We start from the raw sequence: 20,862 nt of genomic DNA, 5'->3' as shown, positions 1-20,862 counted from the left end.
GAACTCTTGAGAAATACAATTTTAATTTCAAACTTCATTTTCACCCTCTCTACCCGTTGATTTGAGAGGACTGGAATAGATTGGGTTTGGGAGTCGTGTGGTATCTATTATAAAAAGAACTCCTTGCTTGAGAGCGATGCTCAGGAGACCATTTTTCGGTGCGCTAGACAACTCGAGCAGTCATGATTCCACTTAGAGGAATCTTTGCCCTCTACAGTACTTAATAAAAGCGATGTTTTTCAAAAGATAAAATCACGCACTGAATATCTCTTGCAGATTTTCGGGTGTTATCTGTGTCTAGCCAAAGTTAGGTTAATAGTGAACTAGTCTTCAGCTTCCTGGCAGGTCATAGACAGAGAAAGTTTACGTATGTACGTCTAGAAAGAAAAATAAACCGTTTAAGTTCCTCCTACCTTAAGTTGCAAACTGAAACCGAGCGATTGTGGGTATTGAGTGCTTTTTTGGGGGCAGTTGTGTGTTTGAGTGCTTTCTTGAATGTCTTTTTTTGATCTATGTGAGTATACCGTGAAGTAGTTATCTTCCTTTTGTAGATGAGAAAAACCAAGATTAGAATGGAGAAATAATTGACAAATTAATTGGTGGCAGAGTCTGGATTAAACTCTAGTATTTCAAGTTTTTATTCCCTCATTACCCACCAAAAAGCTTGCCTGAGAGGAAATTACATGAAAACCTAATTAGCTAGTCTGAGAGCAATAAAGACAGCATTCCTCAGTTAAGTTGGTTGGTGGGGCTATTCAGAGTTGAAGCCTTTAAGGGGAAGGGTAAAGAAGATGACTTGATTTTAGACTGTCATAAGAATACACATTATAATTCCAGTACAACCGTTGAAAGAATAAAAACATGTATAACTTCCAAACCAGTAGAGAGAAAGAATGGAATGAGAAATAAACCTCAATTCAGAGTTGATTTTGATAGCAGCTCCATTGCTTAAGTAGTGATGTTGGACCACAGTGTTATCATCTGTAAAAAGCTTCAATTTAGCTTCTGTTTCCTCATGCCATTTAAACAACATTGCTAAAGGTAATCAATGATTGTTTAAATGCTAAATCAGTCCATGTCATTATTAACTTTCTAATTAATTCTTAACCTTTTTCTTTGTTTCAGAAGATAGAGAACATAGCAGTTTGTACTGCAGTGACCAGGAGGAATGAGAAAGCTCAGAAAGAAGTCTTGTGTGATACATTGAATTTTGGGCTTAGCTGTCTTATAATAATTCCTGAGCTGCCTATTTGTTGCTTTAGAGGAGAGATATCAAAATGCAAACAAGCAGTTTAGCTCAGTAATCCTTAGAGTAAAGTTCTGGGGTTTATCATTTCTGTTTTCACACCTGGTTTGTTTCATCTGTGTTGGTGTGGGGCTTATTTTGGTACTTAGTATTTTGCTGTTTAAGATTAAGATAACCTCTTGAGTAGATTGGTGGATTTATGATGAATTAATGTCATTGTAATTAGAATATGTTTGTGTGAAAGATTGAACCAAAATATCTGGGTACCTATTTTTTGGTGAAGTGGAGGAGTTAGGTCAGTATATTAGCTCAAATGTGTAAGTGGGAAGAGTCCCTCTGGTGGACCTCCAAATAATTACCATTTTTAGAAGACTGTTTTAGATGAATTCTGTTATTTGATAATAATGTCAAGGTGCTTTTTTGACGTGAGGGGAAAAGGTTAAGGCAGAAAAATAAATGGAATAAGTATGTTGAAATTATTTCTGAATGAGATGAGAATGATCTTATATTCTTAAGACAGTTTACTCATCACATCCATTCACCTTGATAATGCTTATATGCATGCCTAAAAGTATTCTTCACTTAGCACTTTAAAAACTGAGTTCCGTCCTAAAGATTCCACAAAAAACCTGTTAGAACTAATAAATGAATTCGGCAAAGTTGCAGGATACTAAATCAACACAAAAATCAGTTGTGTTTCTATACACTAATAATGAACAATGTGAAAAGGAAACAGTTCCATTTACTATACCATCAAAAGAAGAAAATACTTAGGAATAAGACTGACCAAGCAGGTGAAAGGCTTGTACAAACTTGTGGTAAAAACTACAGAACATTGCTGAAAGAAATTAAAGACAGAAATAAATGAAGAGACATCCCCTATTCGTGAATTGGAATGCTTAACATTGTTAAGATGTCCACACTACCCAAAGAGATCTCCAGGTTCAACACAATCCCTATCAAGATCCCAATGGCATTTTTTGTGGAAATAGAAAGGTTTATGATAAAATTCATATAGAATCTCAAGGGACCCCCGATAGCCAAAACAGTTTTGAAAAAGAACAGAGTTGGAGGACTCATTTCCTGATTTCAGAACATTACAAAGCTCTGTAATCAAAACTATGGTACTGGCATAAGACAGACAAATAGACCAATGGAATAGAATAGAAAGCCTAGAAATAATAAATCCTCACGTATGGTCAAATGAACTTTGACAAGTATGCCAAGACCACTCAATGAGAAAAGGGCAGTCCCTTCAATAAATGGTGTTGGGAAAACTGGATACACGCATGCAAAAGAATGAAGTTGGAACCTTAAGGATCTTGCACCATATACAAAAATGAGCTGAAAATGGATTAAAGACCTAAATGTTAGACCTGAAACTATAAAACTCCAAAAGAAAGCATAAGGTAAAGGCTCCATGACATTGGACGTGGCAGTAATTTATTGGCTATGACACCAAGAGCACAGGCAACAAAAGCAAAAATAGGCAAATGAGACTACATCAAATGGAAAAACTTGCGCATTGCAGGGCACAGTCAACAGTGGGAAGGCAAAAAATGAAATGGGAGGAAATATTTGCGAATCATACATTTGATAAGGGTAATATCCAGAATATATTAAAAACTATATTAAAAACTGCAACTCAAGAACAAAAAAAATAAAATAATTCGATTAAAAAAATGATCAAAGTGGGCTGGCCCTGTGGCCGAGTGGTTAAGTTCGTGTGCTCTGCTGCAGGCGGCCCAGTGTTTCGTTGGTTCGAATCCTGGGCGCGGACATGGCACTGCTCATCAGACCACGCTGAGGCAGCGTCCCATGTGCCACAACTAGAAGGATCCACAACGAAGAATATACAACTATGTACTGGGGGACTTTGGGGAGAAAAAAAAAATCTTTAAAAAAAAAAATGAGCAAAGTACTTGACTAGACATTTCTCCAAAGCGGACATATGGCCAAGAAACATAAAAAGGTGCTTATTAACATCACTAATAAGAGATGTAAATCAACACGCATTAGGATGGCTCCTTAAAAAAAAAAATGCCAGTGTTGGCAAGGATGTGGAGAAATTGAAACTCTTGTATACTGTTGGTGGATGATAGAAAATAGTATGGGGATTTCTCCAAAAGTTATAAGTAGAACTACCATATATGATCCAGCAATCCCACTTCTGGGTATATATCCAAAAGAATTAAAAACAGGATCTTGAAGAGATGTATATATTTGCATGCCCACATTCTTACCAGTGCTATTCACAATAGCTAAGGTCTAGAAGCAACCCAAATGTCCCATTGATGGATGAATAGATAAGCAAAGTGTGGTATATACATACAATTGAGTATTATTCAGTCTTTAAATGAGGAATTTTTTTTTTTTTTTTGGAGGAAGATTAGCCCTGAGCTAACTGCTGCCAATCCTCCTCTTTTTGTTGAGGAAGACTGACCCTGAGCTAACATCCGTGCCCATCTTCCTCTGTGTATATGTGGGATGCCTACCACAGCATGGCTTGCCAAGCTGTGCCATGTCTGCATCCGGGATCCGAACTGGCGCACCCCGGTCTGCCAAAGCGGAATGTGTGAACTTAAGCACTGCGCCACCAGGCCAGCCCCAAAATCAAGAAATTCTGGTGCTTCAGTGTGGATGAATCTTGAGGCTATCATGCTAAGTGGAATAAGTCACAAAAAAGTTACAAAAAGACGAGTGGTGTGTTTCCACTTAGACGAGATATCTAAAGTAGTCAAATTCATAGAAACAAGGTAGAATGATGGTTGCCAGTGGCTGGGGGGAGGAGGAAAAAGGGAGTTGTTTTTTATTGAGTATAAAGGTTTAGATTTGTAAGATGAAAAAGTCCTGGAGATTGTTGTCACAAAAATGTGAATATACTTTAATACCTTTGAAGTGTATACTTAAAAATGGCTAAGGTGGTAAATTTTATGTTGTGTCTTTTTTACCACACACAAAAAAGATCATAAGCATGGGATGAACAAAAAATTGGCTTTTCAAATGAAAGGGAAATACTTTTCCTTCTGGAAAAAAAATTAATATTTGGGGTCATTCAAATAAAGATTCGTAATCCTCTACTTTTTTTTTTGTGATTCTTTTTTATTTTATTTTTATTTTTATTTTTTATTGAGTTATTGATAGGTTACAATCTTGTGAAATTTCAATTGTACATTAATGTTTGTCAGTCATGTTGTAGGTGCACCACTTCACCCTTTGTGCCCACCCCCCACCCCACCTTTCCCCTGGTATCCACTAAACTGTTCTTGGTCCATAGTTTTAAATTCCTCATGAGTGGAGTCATACACAGATTATCTTTCTCTTGCTGGCTTATTTCACTTAACATAATTCTCTCAAGGTCCATCCATGTTATTGCAAATGGAATGATTTTGTTCTGTTTTGCAGCTGAGTAGTATTCCATTGTATATATGTACCACATCTTCTTTATCCATTCGTCTGTTGATGGGCACTTAGGTTGCTTCCACGTCTTGGCTATTGTAAACAGTGCTGCAATAAACATTGGGGTGCACAGGACTTTTGGGATTGCTGACTTCAGCCTCTTTGGATAAATACCCAGTAGTGGGATGGCTGGATCGTATGGTAGTTCTATTTTTAGTTTTTTGAGGAATCTCCATACTGTTTTCCATAGTGGCTGCTCCAGTTTGCATTCCCACCAGCAGTGTATGAGGGTTCCTTTTTCTCCGCAACCTCTCCAACATTTGTTGCTATTAGTTTTAGATATTTTTGTCATTCTAACGGGTGTAAGGTGATATCTTAGTGTAGTTTTGATTTGCATTTCCCTGATGATCAGCGATGATGCGTAATCCTCTACTTCTTAACCTTCAGTTCCTTGTTACTGACAAGGTCAAGTATAAATTGTGGAGTTAGTGGAAAATAATAAAATTTGCAAAGAAACTTCTCAAGAAAACCAAAACTGAGGTCCTTTTGTTTTTCCCATTTAAATATGCAGTGGAAATTTTAGTTGGCAGAAAGAAGCCACGTCCTGAGTCAAAAGAATTCTATTAATTGCAGATCCCTGCTTTTTAATTTTAGATAGGTTTTTTTTTTTTTTTTTAAGGAAGATTAGCTCTGAGCTAACAATCACTGCCAGTCCTCTTTTTGCTGAGGAAGACTGGCCCTGAGCTAACATCCATGCCCATCTTCCTCTACTTTATATGTGGGATGCCTGCCACAGCTTGGCTTGACAAGCGGTGTGTAGGTCTGCACCTGGGATCCAAACAGATCAACCCCGGGCTGCTGAAGCCTAATGTGCGGACTTAACCGCTGCACTACTGGGCTGGCCCCCAGATAGTTCTTTTTAAACATTAATTTCTTTTAGGTAAAAGTACAAGGCAAATCATTGAACTTTTAAAAAGAAATTTACCTGTCAGTTTTTCAGTACATTTTATTGAAGTATAACAATACAAAATGCAGAAAAGGTAAATGTACGGCTGAGTGAATTTTCGTAAAGGGAAGTTAGAAACAAAACACTATATGGAACCCGGAATCCCCCTTTTAGTCATACTCCTCCCACCAAGTGCAGCTCTTCTGACTTGTAAAAGCACAGATTAGTTTTTACTGGTTTTGAACTTTATATAAATGGAATTGTTCAGTATGTAGTCATGTTTGGCTTCTTATACTCAACATTATGAGATTGATCCACATTACATGTTCTTGTACTGTTTTCTTTCTTTCTGCAGTATAGTGCTCCATTGTTTGAATATGCTACACTTTATCCATTCTATCATAGGTGGACATTGAACTTGGATTTATTTGTAAGGGTAACTTAAAACTTTCTAGGGGGAATGACAGATGATGTTAAGTTTCTATGATGATCAGGACTCAGGAAAACTGGATTCTCTTTCTGGCTGCTGCTGTCGCCCTTGGTTTTCTCATTTCCCGTGATGGCAGTAGTGGGGAGCTTCTACAAGTTAACTAAGATTCATTCTTTTAGGAAAATTTTGTGAAGCAGTTTTCTTTCCTCCCCGGTTACAAGCATATTTTCCCTATGTATGTTGAGCATTTGTTTTAGTTACTAGAGGTACCTTAGTTAAGGAGACATAAGAGGTCTCTGCTCTCAAATGGAGCTTCCACTACTGGGATAAAGACAATAAACGTATAGATTAGAGGATGTTGGTGAAAAAGTGCTATGCAGATAATTATTTTAGTTTACCCTATTTTACGGTGATGTCAGAGTAACTGGGTGCGTATTTAGATTGGGTGGTTATGGATTGTCTCAATGAGATAGGAATGACAAAGGGACCAGCTATGTGAAGATTTAGCAGGGAAACTTCATCTAAATAGGGATAGCAGAGGATATGGATACCTATGCAAGCAAGTTAGGTTTGGTGGTTAAGGAAAGGAGCCTTCCTAATGGTTCTTTTTGCTCAATGAAGTGTGAGATAAGATCCTCCAGAAGTAACTGGGGAGTAGAGTATGGTATAGGAGATTTGAGGAGAGAAAGAGTCATTTTGGAGACTTGGGTGACAGATATTCTAAGGAATGTGGTAGGATTGCCAATGTTGTTCTTGTTTTAGATTTGTGGCCAGAATTTAAAATGAGTCCAGTCAGTGCTGTTGTATGTTTCCTTCAGATGTTCATTCAGCTGCTCTGCTTTAGCAGACACAGAATAGATGGCTGGAAGTTGAGAGTTCTTGTGGAAATTAAGAGTTTCCAAAAGAAAAATCTGAATAGAATAATTTCTTCACAGAGTGAGGGTTTATGTGAAGGAAAAAAATATTTTGAAGATAAAACAATTTGGAGATTTGCTTTTTATGTCTAGTTGTCTAGCAGCAACTACCTGTTTGGTCTCTTCTTGATGCTTCCTCTCCTTCCCCTCAGATAGCAGTGTCTCCTCTGCAATCAAACATCTTAAAGTGGATGCATTTAAAAACATTTTCTTTATCACATATCTCTATTTAGCTCCTGTCTTTGGTTCTTCCCTTCATAGCTAAATTTCTTTAGACAAGAGTCTGCATTCCTAGTCCCTATTTTCTTCCCTTCTGTTTGCTTAATTTAACCAATGTATTTAATATATATTTTAATGCATTAGGTTTTAGAGATGAGAAGATGAATAATATCTCAGTTTCTTGTGGTCATTAGGTCAAAAGAATAGGACAGATGTGTTCTGAGATTATACACATTTGTTCAACCTGCCTCAATCTGACTTCTTTTTGAAAACTTTGTGCCATTTGAACAACATCGCTGAAAGTAATCATTGATCACTAAATGCTAAATTAGTCTTTTTCATTCTTAGCTTTCTCATTAGTTCTTAACCTTTTTGCTGTATCTGATACCAGACACTCCCTCCTTCATTTTGTTTTCCTTTGATACTACCTCCATTTCTTCCTATCTCTCTGTTCTTTCATTGTTAATAATTGCTAGAATATATTGACTCCTTATGTGTCAAGCATTGAACAAAGTACTTTGTGAACTTTCTCATTTAATTTTCAAAACAAATCTTATGAGAGAGGTGTTGTTAATTATGGTTGAGGAAACTGAGGCACCTCACTTGCCAAGTGGCAAAGTCACTTGCCCTAATCCTATCCTAGTGATTCAGAATTGATCACTTATTTTAGCACATAATTGATTAGGTGCCAGGCCTTGTGTTTGGTGCTAGGATACAGCTAGGATAAGGTGGATGTGGTTTCTTTCCTTAGAGCTTAATCCTGATGGGGAATACAGAAAGTCAATAGGCAATTAGAATAGAGTATGAGTTATAATTGGGTCATTAGGTTACTAAGTCATCTGTGTAATTGGGCAAGTTGCTTCTCTGTAAAATGGGATTATAGGAATATTGCCACCTGCCACAAGTTTTTTTTTGAGAGAACTGAATGAAAATAGAATAGGTACTGCATGTGCTATGTCTGGAAGTCAAATGTTTGCTCTGAATTGGGTATTGAACATTGTCCATTTAGGTGTTCCTCAAAATCAGCATATGTAACCCCCTCAATTTTCACTAATGAATCCTGTTCTCAAACCTTATTTTGGTTGGATAGCACTGTTTCCCAACCTCAGAAATAGAATTCTGGACTACCTTTCCTCCTTTTCTGATTTCCAAACAGTCACCAGTATTTAGCAGTTTGGTGTTCTGTAGCAGTGCTTAGAAATGTTAAGCATAGGGGCTGGCCTGGTGGCTGAGTGGTTGAGTTCGCACACTCCACTTCCACCCGGGGTTTCGCCAGTTCGAATCCCAGGCACGGACATCGCACCACTCGTTAAGGCATGCTGAGGCGGCATCCCACATTCCAAAACTAGAAGGACCCACAACTAAAAATACACAACCATGTACCCGGGGGGCTTTGGGGAGAAAAAGAAAAAAAAAATAAAAAAGAAAGAGAAATGTTAAGCCTAGAGGGCCAGATAGGAAAAAGTGAAGTGGTGGGGATTGTAGTGAATTCTTCTCCCTTAAAGTGACTGGTCCCTGTTCAACTTGAGCTGATTGTGTGAGCATATTGGTAGATACTCCAATTTAAAAAAATATTTTAAGGGGCTGGCCTGGTTGCATAGTGGTTCTGTTCGCGTGCTCTGCCTTGGCAGCCTGGGGTTCGTGGGTTTGGATCCCAGGCACAGACCTACACACTGCTCATCGAGCCATGCTGTGGTGGCATGCCACATAGAAAATGGGGGAGGATTCGCACAGGTGTTAGCTCAGGGCCAATCTCTGTCACCAAAAAGAAAATAAAATAAAACTTTGTTTTTATTTTGTTTTGTTTTTGCCATCATTTCTTTAAATATTTTCCTTCCTACTCCATCCCCCTCAATCCCTTCAGAGAATCCAGTTAACATATGTTAGTCTGCTTAGTGTCTCACATTCCCAAAGTTCTGTTCTGTTTTTTTCAAGTCTCGATATTTTCATTTTTGATAGTTTCTACTGCTGTATCCTTAAATTCATGAATTTTTTCTTCAGGTCTGATCATTGTTAATCCTGTAAAGTGTATTTTTCATCTCCAGCAGTTTGGTTTGGGTCTTTTTAAAAAATATCTTATTTTTCTCATCATCATGCTAATGCTTTCCTTTACATTCTTGAGCATGTGGAGTATATTTAAAATAATTGCTTTAACGTTCTTGTCTAATTCTGTCATCTAGGTCACTTTTGGGTCTCTTTCTGTTGGTTACTTTTTTCCATTATGGATTTTAATTTCCTGCTTCTTTATTTGCCTGATAATTTTTTTACTTATATAATTTCTTAGATATTGTAATGTTTGTTGGGTACAGAATTTTTTTTATTCCTTTGAATATATTTTGACTTTGTTTGAGATGCATTTTCTTGGAAACAGTAACAGTAACCTCAGTCCTTTTGAGGTTTGCCTTTATGTTTTGTTAGGCAGGTCTGGAATGGTCTTTCGTGCCATTGCTAAAGTAGTACTTGATGCCCTGTGTGGTAGCAGGTCTGTCTACCCTGGCTATGGGAACATGAGTTATTCTAGACCCTGTATGATCTCTGAGGATTGTTCCATCTACTCCTTTCTGGTGGTTCTTTCCCACGCCTCATTTTTCTTGTGCATAAACCGATCAGGACTTAGATAAAGACTGGAGGGAACCCTCTGCAGATCTCCAGAGCTCGCTCTCTCCTCTCTATTCTGTCCTGTAAATTGCCGCCACCTAGACCTCCCCAAACCTGGAACTCTGTCTCCTCACTTCTGTGAGATGGACTCTGTTTGGCTTCCTCCTGTATGCTGTGGACAAAACTCTCCAGGCGGTAAGCTGGCGATAATGGTAGGGTTCACCTCATTTGTTTGCCTTCTCTCAGATCACTGTCCTGTGCTACGAGTTGTTCAGTGTCTGAAAACTGATGTTTCATGTATTTTGGCTGTTCTTTTTAGTTGTTTGAGGTGGGAGGCTGAGTCTGGTCCCTGTTCACTTCCACCATGGCTAATAGTGAAAGTTAAATAGTATTGCACATCACCCCTTACCTGTGTGGGGTACAGAACATTTCGTGTGTTCCTGTTGCCACTGGTGCCTGAATGTTTGTAGCATGTATGTGCAGCATTAATGTGTTTATTTTTAGTACTCATACTCTTATGGGACATTTGTGTTACTACTTCATTGTGCTAGTTTGTGAACTTTCTGTTACTGGTCTGCAAAGAGAGAAGTATAAAAATCTGGAGTAAGCATTTTGAAACAAAGAAATTTGATATTTGACATTTCTCTTATATAAAAACCCATCTGTTACACATTGGAAATAAAAAATCTAGTCCTTCACTCACAGGTAACTTGAGAAGCTCTGAGAGGATTTGGTCAGAATAACCTCTTAGTGAAATTTTGAACATACTATGATAGAAAGTGTTTGTAGATAAAGATCCAAGGCCATTGCAGGGTTCTGGGCAGATTGCCTGCTTGCTTACCTGCAGCTGGAAGCACTGCCTTTTAAATTATGCCTCCTCCCTGTGGCTCTGTCTGTGAAGTCTCTGCTTATTTTCAACTCCATTTTTTCCCCTTTCCTTAGGGCTTTTCATCAAACTAGTAGACCAGTATAATATCCACAAAAGGATCAGTAGTTGGGAGCAAAGATTTTGGATCCTGCTGAAAGTAACTGACAACTTGTTGTCTATAAAGCATGTTCTAGAACTCAGACTCTAGTACTCCCCCAATAGTCATTTAATCTCCTCTCCTCTGCCTTTCTCTGTGCTTCTAAACAAGTTGTCCCCTCTGCTTTAACTGTTTTTCTTGGAGACTCTCCAATGCTTAGCACATACTAGGTATTAAAATGTCTATTTAACTAAATATTTATTGAATTGAACAAGCTAACTTTTCATTGTTCATTTGTTTCATCCATATTGCATATATTGCACATCTATTTTCATAAGTTTGGTGTAGCTAAATAAGAAAGTCCAAATGTGTAAAACTAATTGACTCTGTCCTGTTTGTGTGTGTATATTTTAACTTTTTGGGGCGTTTTCAGAAATGTCTACTGGAGAGCCCTGTTCTCTCCTACAGCTTTTTCTCTTCTCTCATGCTTGTAGCTCTCTTGCTCTCTGTATTCCACTTCTAATTTATTCCTTCTGAGGTGTTATTAGTACTTGGTAGTAAAGTTACCCCTTCCCCGCTGTGCTTCCCTTTTCTCTATTTCACCACAGCTAACAGCACTTTTGGCGCTCATTTGAGATGTAGTGGTTCTTGATTTAAGCTCTGGTGTGCTTTGGGGGCACACATACAAATGATATATGTCTTTGTCTGAATATTGCCTTTGGGATAGAGGTGAAAACCAGTGGTGGAGCAGGTAAAAATGGCAAAGATTTAAATTAATATCAAGTTCATGGTGTCAATATATAGAGTTCCTTAGTAATAACTTAAGTCAACCCTGTCTTAAAACCTACCTAAGGTACAATTGTATTGTAAAGAAAAGGTAAATAATTCTTCCCGCTCATTTTTAATTTTCAAAATAATTCAGTGGTCTCTTGTCTTTCTCCAAAGATGACTAATAATTTTTTTGTTTTTGTTTGTATCATTGAAAACTCATTGATTTAAATACGTTCGAAGTTTTTCAGTCCGTTTTAGTTATCTTTGTCAATGCTCAAATTGACTCTCTTGGCTAGTGGGATTTTATTCAGGGTGGCTCCTGAGTGTGCTTTTGTAATTTTTTTGTAAATTATTATGAAACATGTCAAATTTATAGAAAAGTTGCAAAAATAGTACAAAGAACTCTTCCTATGCCTTTCCTCAGATTCTCCGTATTTGCGTTATAATTCCTTTGGCATGACCATAAGTAGTTATGATCCCAAGTAATATTAGATATAGCTTTGTTGCTTTCTGGCACAAAATTGTCCCAGACTCACCTTTGTACTTCCCCTGCCCTGGCTTAGGATTTACTGTTTCTCAATAATTGGTTCCTATTAGTGGGAAATGGATTTTCGGGAACACAGTCTGGCTGCAAGAGGGTACTCATTTCTACTGAGTTGGTCATTATTTCTAGATCTTTTCAGTAAACACAACTATGAAATGTTTTAAAGATTTATTAGCATTTTTCAAAAATGAATGTTCTGGGAAACTTTGCTTCTTCCTTTTTTAGAACCATAAACCTTATTTTTAGTGAGCAGTTTTGCAGAATGAGATTTTTCAGGAATGCAAATGTTGCATTATAACAAATATTTCATTCTCTTCTATCTGATCATAAATCCAATCTTCCATCTGATCAAAGCGAGGATGTGACTGTCTTATTTATTGTAGTATTTCTCATGCCTAGCAAATAAACATTTAACAGATATTTAATGGGTAAGGATTAAATTTGATAGTGTAAGTAAATATTACTTTTTTTTTTGCAGTAAGATTGGATTATAACATCATATAGCTTTTGGATGTACATCATAATATATTTTGAATTCTGTGCGGATTACATCATGTTCACCACCCAAAAACTAGTTATAGTCCAGTAAATATTACTTTTAAGATCTTAATATCATTTGGGCATTAGCTCTTTTGGCTTTATGTTTTTCTTTATTTAATTTCCAGGCTTAAAATAGCCTCCATTTTTACTTTTTTCCCCTTAATTTTTCATTACAGAATTGAAGATGATGCTCCTGCTCCTTCTACCTCTGCAAATAAAGTGGAGAGGTAAGATTATTTACATGGTACAATTTTAGATTTATTTGTGTATTTATTTATTTTGCTGAGGAAGATTCGCCCTGACCTGACATCTACTGCCAATCTTCCACTTTTTAAAAATTAAAGAAAAAATTTTTTTTAAAGATTTTTATTTTTCCTTTTTCTCCCCAAAGCCCCCTGGTACATAGTTGTGTATTTTTAGTTGTGGGTCCTTCCACTTGTGGCATGTGGGATGCCGCCTCAGCATGGTGTGATGAGCGGTGCCATGTCCGTGCCCAGGATTTGAACCGGCGAAACCCTGGGCTGCCGAAGCAGAGCATGCAAACTTAACCACTCGGCCATGGGGCTCACCCCAGTCTTGTACTTTTTGTTTGTGAGCCACCACCACATCATGGCCATTGACAGATGAGTGGTGTAGGTCCATGCCTGGGTACCAAAGCTGGGCTGCTGAAGCAGAGTGCGCTGAACCTAACCGCTATGCCACTGGGGCTGGCCCCAATTTTATATTTTTATCTGGAATATAAACTATATAACTTGAGGGCAGTTCGTTTCATTATATTTAATAGGTAACAATACTGAATATTAAGGTACTTGTCTGTAGTTTAAAGTATGGAGTCCAGACAATTGATATCTTCAGGGTTTTTGCATTTGCTTAAAATAGTAGAAGTGAAAGTTATTTAGTTCTTCTCTTTACTCAGTACATGCCTGGCAAATGCTAACCTATTTTTCTTTGAATACTTTTACTGATTTAGGTGTCTATTTTGTAAGATTGCCATTTTGAATTTTGTTGTTATTCTAGTTTAAAAGTTCTAAATTTTATATTGAGCCCATATCTACTTCTGCATAACTTCTTCATCTTGATGGGACCAAAGTTCTTAACCAGAGGTAAGCATAATTAACTAGGAAGCTTATCCAAAAGGTAAGGTGCCTAGGTTGTACCCCTAGAGATTTTATTTAAGCTTGAGATAGAATTCAGGTTTGTGTCTTTTGGAAAAGCTTCCTGATAATTCTTAAGCTCACTTAGGTTGAGAATCACTGTTCTAAAATCTGTTTCATCCTTCTGCAGAATATCTGCACATCTGTTTTTAACGAATCTTTAGGTTTTTTTGTTTGTTTTATTATTTCATGTTTTTCATGTTGTGGTCTTAAATCCTCTTTTCATCTTGGTTATTTAAACTGTGTCTTCTAGAAATACTACGTAATGATTTGTGAGTCAGTCTGGTTTTGTGGAAGGAGGGGTACCACTCAGGATTGGTCCTAAACACACATTCATGTAACCTTTTTAGAGGGTTATTCTTGGATATACCATAGTTTTTAAATCTCTGGACTGAGCATAAAGTGTAAATAGAGCTTGGCTACCTGACCCCTACAACACAGTGCTGATATGGAATTAGCAATATTATAAGCATTTATGATTTTTTGAAGAGGATGATACTGATTCTGAGACAAACATGAAGGTTGGTTGGAAAAAGCATGACTAGGGACCAGCCCGGTGGCACAGCTGTTAAGTTTGCACGTTATGCTTCTGCGGCCTGGGGTTTGCCGTTTCAGATCCCAGGTGCAGACATGGCACTGCTTGACAAGCCATGCTGTGGTAGGCGTCTCACATATAAAGTAGAGGAAGATGGGCGCGGATGTTTGCTCAGGGCCAGTCTTCCTCAGCAAAAAGTGGAGGATTGGCAGCAGTTAGCTCAGGGCTAATCTTCCTCAAAAACAAAAAAGGAAAAAGCATGACTAGCCTCATTATAAATTCATATTGACCTGAAGTGGATATTTAGTACTATCTGGCAGTTATAGCACATTTCCCCAGTCAACTTATTTTCCCATTCTGCTGAAGGACTTTTTCTTAACATTTTCTTAAACATTCAATACCATCACCTCTCTTCTTGCTCTTACTTGATGATTCTACTTTATTTATTTATTCCTGATTTTTTCTCCCCAAATCTCCCCAGTACATAGTTGCATATTTTTTAGTTTATGGGTCCTTCTAGTCGTGGCATGTGGGACGCCGCCTCAGCATGGCCTGACGAGCAGTGCCATGTCCGTGCCCAGGATCCGAAGCAGCGAAACCCTGGGCTGCCGAAGCGGAGTACACGAACTTAACCACTTGGCCACAGGGCCAGCCCCTCTATTTTTGTTTGTTCAGTGAGTAAGCAATAGGAAGAGAAATTTCTTAACACTCTGCCATAAATCTGTACTACATATTCTCTTTTGGACGTCAGTCCGTGCTCTTATTCAGCAGTTCTCAACGTATAGTCTGTACACTGCTGGGTCCCCGAGACCCTTTCAGAGATTTTGCAAGATCAAAACTATTTTCATAATAAGGAACACCATTTGTCTTTTTTACTGTATTGACATTGGCACTAACGGTGCAAAAGCAATGGTGGATAAACCTGCTGGCCCCTTAACATAAGTCAAGGCAGTGGCACCAAACAGTATGAGTAGTTCTTTTGTCGTTCTTTACCAGTTTCACTTAGGAATGTCCGTGATATAAAATACTACACCTGTTTCACTTAAGAATGTTCGTGATGAAGTGCCTCAAGCTAAGTTTATTCTCAGCCCTTCACTTCATGGCTTTATATTTTGTATGACAAAATTGGAAATATGGTTACTAGATCTGCATACTGAAGTAGGAATGATTGTTGTCTTTAGGAAAAGCACTCATTTGATTGTTTGAATGAAAAATTGAATTTTTCTTGGAGTTTTAATAGTCTGTCTAGTTCATAGTTCGTGCTTTTTCCATCATATTTAAGATGTATTTGCCAAACTCAAAGTTACCAAGATTTTTCTCCCATATTTTCTTCTAGAAGTTTTATGGTTTTAAATCTTAGATTTAGAAAGTCTATGATCTGGGGCTGGCCCCATGGCCGAGTGGTTAAGTTTGCGCGCTCTGCTGCAGGCATCCCAGTGTTTCGTTGGTTCGAATCCTGGGCGCGGACATGGCACTGCTCATCAAACCACGCTGAGGCAGCGTCCCACATGCCACAACTAGAAGGACCCACAACGAAGAATATACAACATTGTACTGGGAGGCTTTGGGGAGTAAAAGGAAAAAATAAAGAAATCTTAAAAAAAAAAGTCTATGATCCATTTCAAGTTAGTTTTTTTTTTTTTTTTTTTTGAGAAAGGTTAGTCCTGAGCTAACATCTGCTGCCAATCCTCCTGTTTTTGCTGAGGAAGACCGGCCCTGAGCGAACATCCGTGCCCATCTTCCTCTACTTTATATGTGGGACGCCTACCACAGCATGGCTTGCCAAGCAGTGCCATGTCTGCACCTGGGATCCGAACTGGCGAACCCCGGGCTGCCAAAGCGGAATGTGCGCACTTAACCGCTGTGCCACTGGGCCCGGCCCTCAAGTTAATTTTTGTATATGATGTGAGATAAGGGTGGGGTTCACTTTTTTGCGTGTGGATATCCAATTATTCCAGCACCATTTGTTGAAAAGATTATTCTTTCCTCATTGAATTGGCTTGGGACTGTTGTCAGAATTTCAGTTGGCCATATATGTGGATCTATTTTTAAATTCTGTTCCATTTGATCTATTTGCTTTTATTTATGCCAATACCACATTGTCTTGATCTTGAGATCACCGCCTTTTGTTTCTTGATTTAATTTTTCTTTATGCTAGTACAACTTGCTTTATGAATTTATGGTTCTTTTATGATTCCATCTTTATCTGTTGCTTAATTAGCAAATATTTATAGTAACATGCAATATAGACTTTGTGAGTAGATAAACTGTTAAGAGAAAATATTTTAGTCAAACTGAGAAGACTGCCTTTGAAATTTCTCTTGCTTTTGTAGTGTGGGATAAATAAGTGTGGGTTAGCTAAGCCTTGCCAGAGTAGTTCAGAGGTTTAAAGAAATTAAAGAAACTATTATTTAGATGTAGCAGGTATTGAAAAAGTGTTGATTTTAAAAGTATTTGACACTTGAATCTTTTTCTTGCAGTCTGGATGTGGATAGTGAAGCTAAGAAACTATTGGGTTTAGGACAGAAACATCTGGTGATGGGGGATATTCCAGCAGCTGTTAATGCATTCCAGGAAGCAGCCAGTCTTTTGTAAGTACTGTTTTGCCATGATGTGATACTATGTTGTTATAAACGTAAGTCATAAAAAGTTGTTTTGTGGAGGAAAAAATGAAGAGCAAGAGTTCAAAAGATTTGATTATTTTTCACCTATGAGTTTATTCCTGTAACTAACTATAAACCCTACAAAGCACTGAACATTTCAGCCTTTGATTTTTCCTGAATAAGGTAATTTGTTTTCCTCTTGCCACTGATCAGGGTGACCAACTTGTCCTGGTTTGTTCTGGGACTTTTCCAATTTTAACACTGGAAGTTCTGTGTTTGGGGAACTCCTCTGTCCCAAACAAGCCATGATGGTGGTCACCCTGCCACTAATGCTATTTAATAATAGCACAGCATCTTTCATAGATTCTTAAACACCTTTCTTATCTGTTGCAACTACTGGAAGTTGGCAGTTACTACCAGGTGGCCATATATATCTATATCTTTGGGGGACAGGTTAATGTTAGTGCCTCAAAAGTGATTTATTGTAACCAAAGACTTTAATGTATCTCTGGAGTTGAGACAGAAAACGTATAAGTTAAATCTTTAAGCAATAGCCTTTTAGCCTATGACTCGGTTTGAGCTAGTTTTCCTCTAAGATATTATTAGCAATAGCAGTTGAAGTTAGTCATGTTTCCTAATTAGTTGATTACACTATATACGGTTGTGTTGAAGGCATCTTCCTTATAAAATAAAGGCTTAGAATAAATCTGGGTTTCAAGTTTGAGGCTCACTATGGTTTAAAGCCTCTGGCTTTTTTATTTCTTCTTTTCAGTCAGTCAGGGTCATCAGTCCATTCTTTTCCCAGCCTCCACTCCCTCTCCCAAACATCTAGAACAGAATCTCATTCTTGGATGTCTGCAATAATCTCTTGTTTGATTCCTGGCCTCTGGCCTCTTTGTTTCTTACCACTTGGGCCTGAAGAACTGGGGCTCTGATATTCATTCAGTGGTGTGCTAAGAGTAGAGCCTAGATTTTATCTGATGCTAAGTATTTAGGTATTTTTATATTAAAATGTATGGTTATCCTACAGTGTAAAATATTAAAGTCCAAGTTCTTGAGATTAAGCACGAATAAACACATTCTTAGCTTATTCCTCCCAGATTCCTAGAGAGATCAATATTCTCACTGTCCTGCCATTAAGGGTATTTAGGAGGAAAGTTTGAGATACACTATTCTAATCTAGTAGGCTACCCTTAAACACAGTCTTCATCACCATACTTCCTGCTTAGTGTCTCTAGTTGCTCTCACTAGACTCAAGTTCATTGGTTGGCCTGACTTTGTGTGGACTTATGCCATTCCTTTACTCCATGAAAGCTGGTCTCCTTACTCCAGAGAGTACCTCCTCCTTCCCATCTATCACACTCGTGTGATTTTTCCCCCCTCCCTCTTCTCTGTCTAAATATTAATAGCTAACACTTATGTATAGTGCTCTTTGTATTTCTAAGCATTTGTTTTTAAAGGCTTTTATATACGTTAACTTTATGCACTGTTTCTTAAAGTCCCTTTGACCTTGATGTGAAAGCAAGAAGATGGGACTATTGGTTTCCTAGAAGGATGTGTTTCTGAAGAAATGTCATTCTATAACTAAAGAACCAGAAATAAATGTTTTAGAGTAGATGTTAATGCAGATCTTAGATTTTTATTCTCTTTGTAGAGGTAAGAAGTATGGAGAGACTGCTAATGAGTGTGGAGAAGCCTTCTTTTTCTATGGGAAATCACTTCTGGAGTTGGCAAGGTATGTCTTTAAAGCTACAGTTTATAAGTAGGATGTTCTGCATCACCTTAATGGTCTATTTACAAACTGTTTCTTTGTTTGCTAAAATTGTTTACTAGCTTTGAGATTTCACATGAGCTATGTGAGACCAGTTTTACTAAGAAAGGGAGTGTAGAAGGAACATGAAATATTGATGGAAGTTTTGAAATGAAGTTTTTAGAATTTTGATGCTAAGAGCAAAGTTATACTTAGGTTTTGACTTTTGGGGTCATTAGAAGTAGAAGTCTTTCCATTAGTGAATGGTCAATAATTTATCAAAGTCCGATACAGAGAGAAAACCTTTAAAAGCACTCTTATCCCAAAACAATCATCCTGTTTAACAAGGACTGAATGAAGGACAATTTGAAAACACTCGCATGTGAGAATATCTAGTAAATAAGACTCACAAGTGGTCTTAACTGTTGGAAAGTTGTGGCGTATCTTCCACCAGAATTTATTAACCAGAATAAAATATATTGAGGGTACACAAACTAGCAAATAATCTGTGATCTACTTAATCTCAGTTCTGGTAAATTTTCTAATTTTGTAGAGCATTCTGATGATTTGTCATGAAAATCTTGCCAGAATGTTTTTGGCCATGTGGAGAAATGTCGATGGATGTGAACTTGGGGAAATATTATGACCCTATTGTGAAGGGAATATATATTGATGTGTTTTTTTTTTGACATGAGTCATCAGTGCTTTTAAGGTGGCTGGGTGAAGGGTATGCTTCTTTCCTTCGGTGCTCTTATAGCTTTAATTTATATTAATAGTTTTGATCATTGCTTTTCTTGCCGTGAGTACTTATAGTTTAAGTTTTCTGCACTTGCTTACTCTTCTATTGCTTTTATAACATAGGACTACAAAAATTGTTAGGTTCTAGCCATCATACCTTTGGTGCTTTCTCCTTTTGTTCTCCTAGAATGGAGAATGGTGTGTTGGGAAATGCTCTGGAAGGTGTGCATGTGGAAGAGGAGGAAGGAGAAAAAACAGAAGACGAATCTCTGGTAGAAAATAATGATAACATAGATGGTATGTGGAGTTGCATGTGACATTCAAGAGATGCGACGTATATTTCTCATGTACAAGTGATGAAAATAGGGCTCTCCCTATCCTGTATGGTCTCTTCCTAAGATGCCCGGGGTGACACCTGCATTTGGTGGAGACTGCAGTGGAGGTAGCCACTTATTGAAACTGACAGTGGGCTTTTGTAACAGGATAACTTAATTTCCCAAATAAATCTGGTTATTTAAATTGATGTTTTAAATATTATAACAACCTTAAATATTTTTCTGATGCAAATTTTTAAAAGTCTGTGCAGCTCACTTAGTTTAATAGCAGTGCTTTCGGAGCCTGTTACATTTTTTGTGTCTAAGAAATGTCAGTTTCTAACCTGAGTTTGGCTACTAGAGTTTCACATATCAGATGGAGGTCTATAATGTTTAGAGGGGAATGTAAAGCTTGGCATCTCTTACCTAACTGTGATAATCAGAATGCTCAAGTAAAACAATATGTAGTTTAAGGAGCTTGGGTTTCTTTTGCAATAAGTTGCTCTGCTATCTGGGACTTTTCCCTTTGCTTTTCTCAAGGGGGCAGATAATTTTTAGGCCATCTGCTAAAACTTAAGCCAGGCTGTTTGAAAGTTTAAAGGGAATGTATTTTTAGTTTCCATTTATGCCTTTATCATTAAACTGGAAGACATGTTTATGCTTCATGTTCTTTAACCATGTAGAGGAAGCAAGGGAAGAGTTGAGAGAACAGGTTTATGACGCCATGGGAGAGAAAGAAGGCAAAAAAACAGAAGACAAGTCTCTGGTAAAGCCTGAAACTGAAAAAGAGCAGGAGACTGAAATGGAGAAGGGTGGAAGAGAGGATATGGATGTAAGTGAGCCTGCAGAGGAACTACAGGAAAAAGTTGAATCAACTCCAGATCAGTTAACTGAAACCACTGAAGAGACAAAAGGAGCAGCAGCACCAGGACTAAAGGAAGCTGAGGTCACTTCTGGGAAGCCAGAACAGGCAGCATCAGATGCTGAGGAAGGAAAACCAGGTTTTGGAACTTATGTCCAAGAAGAGTACAGAGAAAAAGGAGGTCAGGAGAAGCAGGGAGAAGTAATTGTGAGCATAGGGGAGAAACCAAAAGAAGCATCAGAAGAGCAGCCTGTTGTAACTCTAGAAAAGCAGTGCACTGCAGTGGAGGTAGAAGCCGAGCCTATAGATCCAGCAGTCAAGCCAGTTGATATGG

The 20,862-nt window shown here is 37.8% G+C and overlaps 1 protein-coding gene across 1 annotated transcript in view; it reads left to right on the top strand.

Annotated features, from left to right (window-relative positions):
• NASP (nuclear autoantigenic sperm protein) overlaps positions 1-20,862 on the top strand; it is a 31,026-nt gene that overhangs the window by 1,502 nt on the left and 8,662 nt on the right. Inside the window, 5 exon segments of the mRNA XM_046661745.1 lie at positions 12,749-12,799; positions 16,742-16,852; positions 18,519-18,599; positions 19,540-19,649; positions 20,350-20,861. Coding sequence (XP_046517701.1) covers positions 12,749-12,799; positions 16,742-16,852; positions 18,519-18,599; positions 19,540-19,649; positions 20,350-20,861 — 865 coding nt within the window.

The sequence above is a fragment of the Equus quagga genome, chromosome 5, assembly GCF_021613505.1.
Source record: "Equus quagga isolate Etosha38 chromosome 5, UCLA_HA_Equagga_1.0, whole genome shotgun sequence".
In the NCBI taxonomy this organism is placed as follows: Eukaryota; Metazoa; Chordata; class Mammalia; order Perissodactyla; family Equidae; genus Equus; species Equus quagga.
The sequence above is the reverse complement of the archived record's forward strand: the minus strand, read 5'-3'. Positions and strand labels throughout refer to the sequence as shown.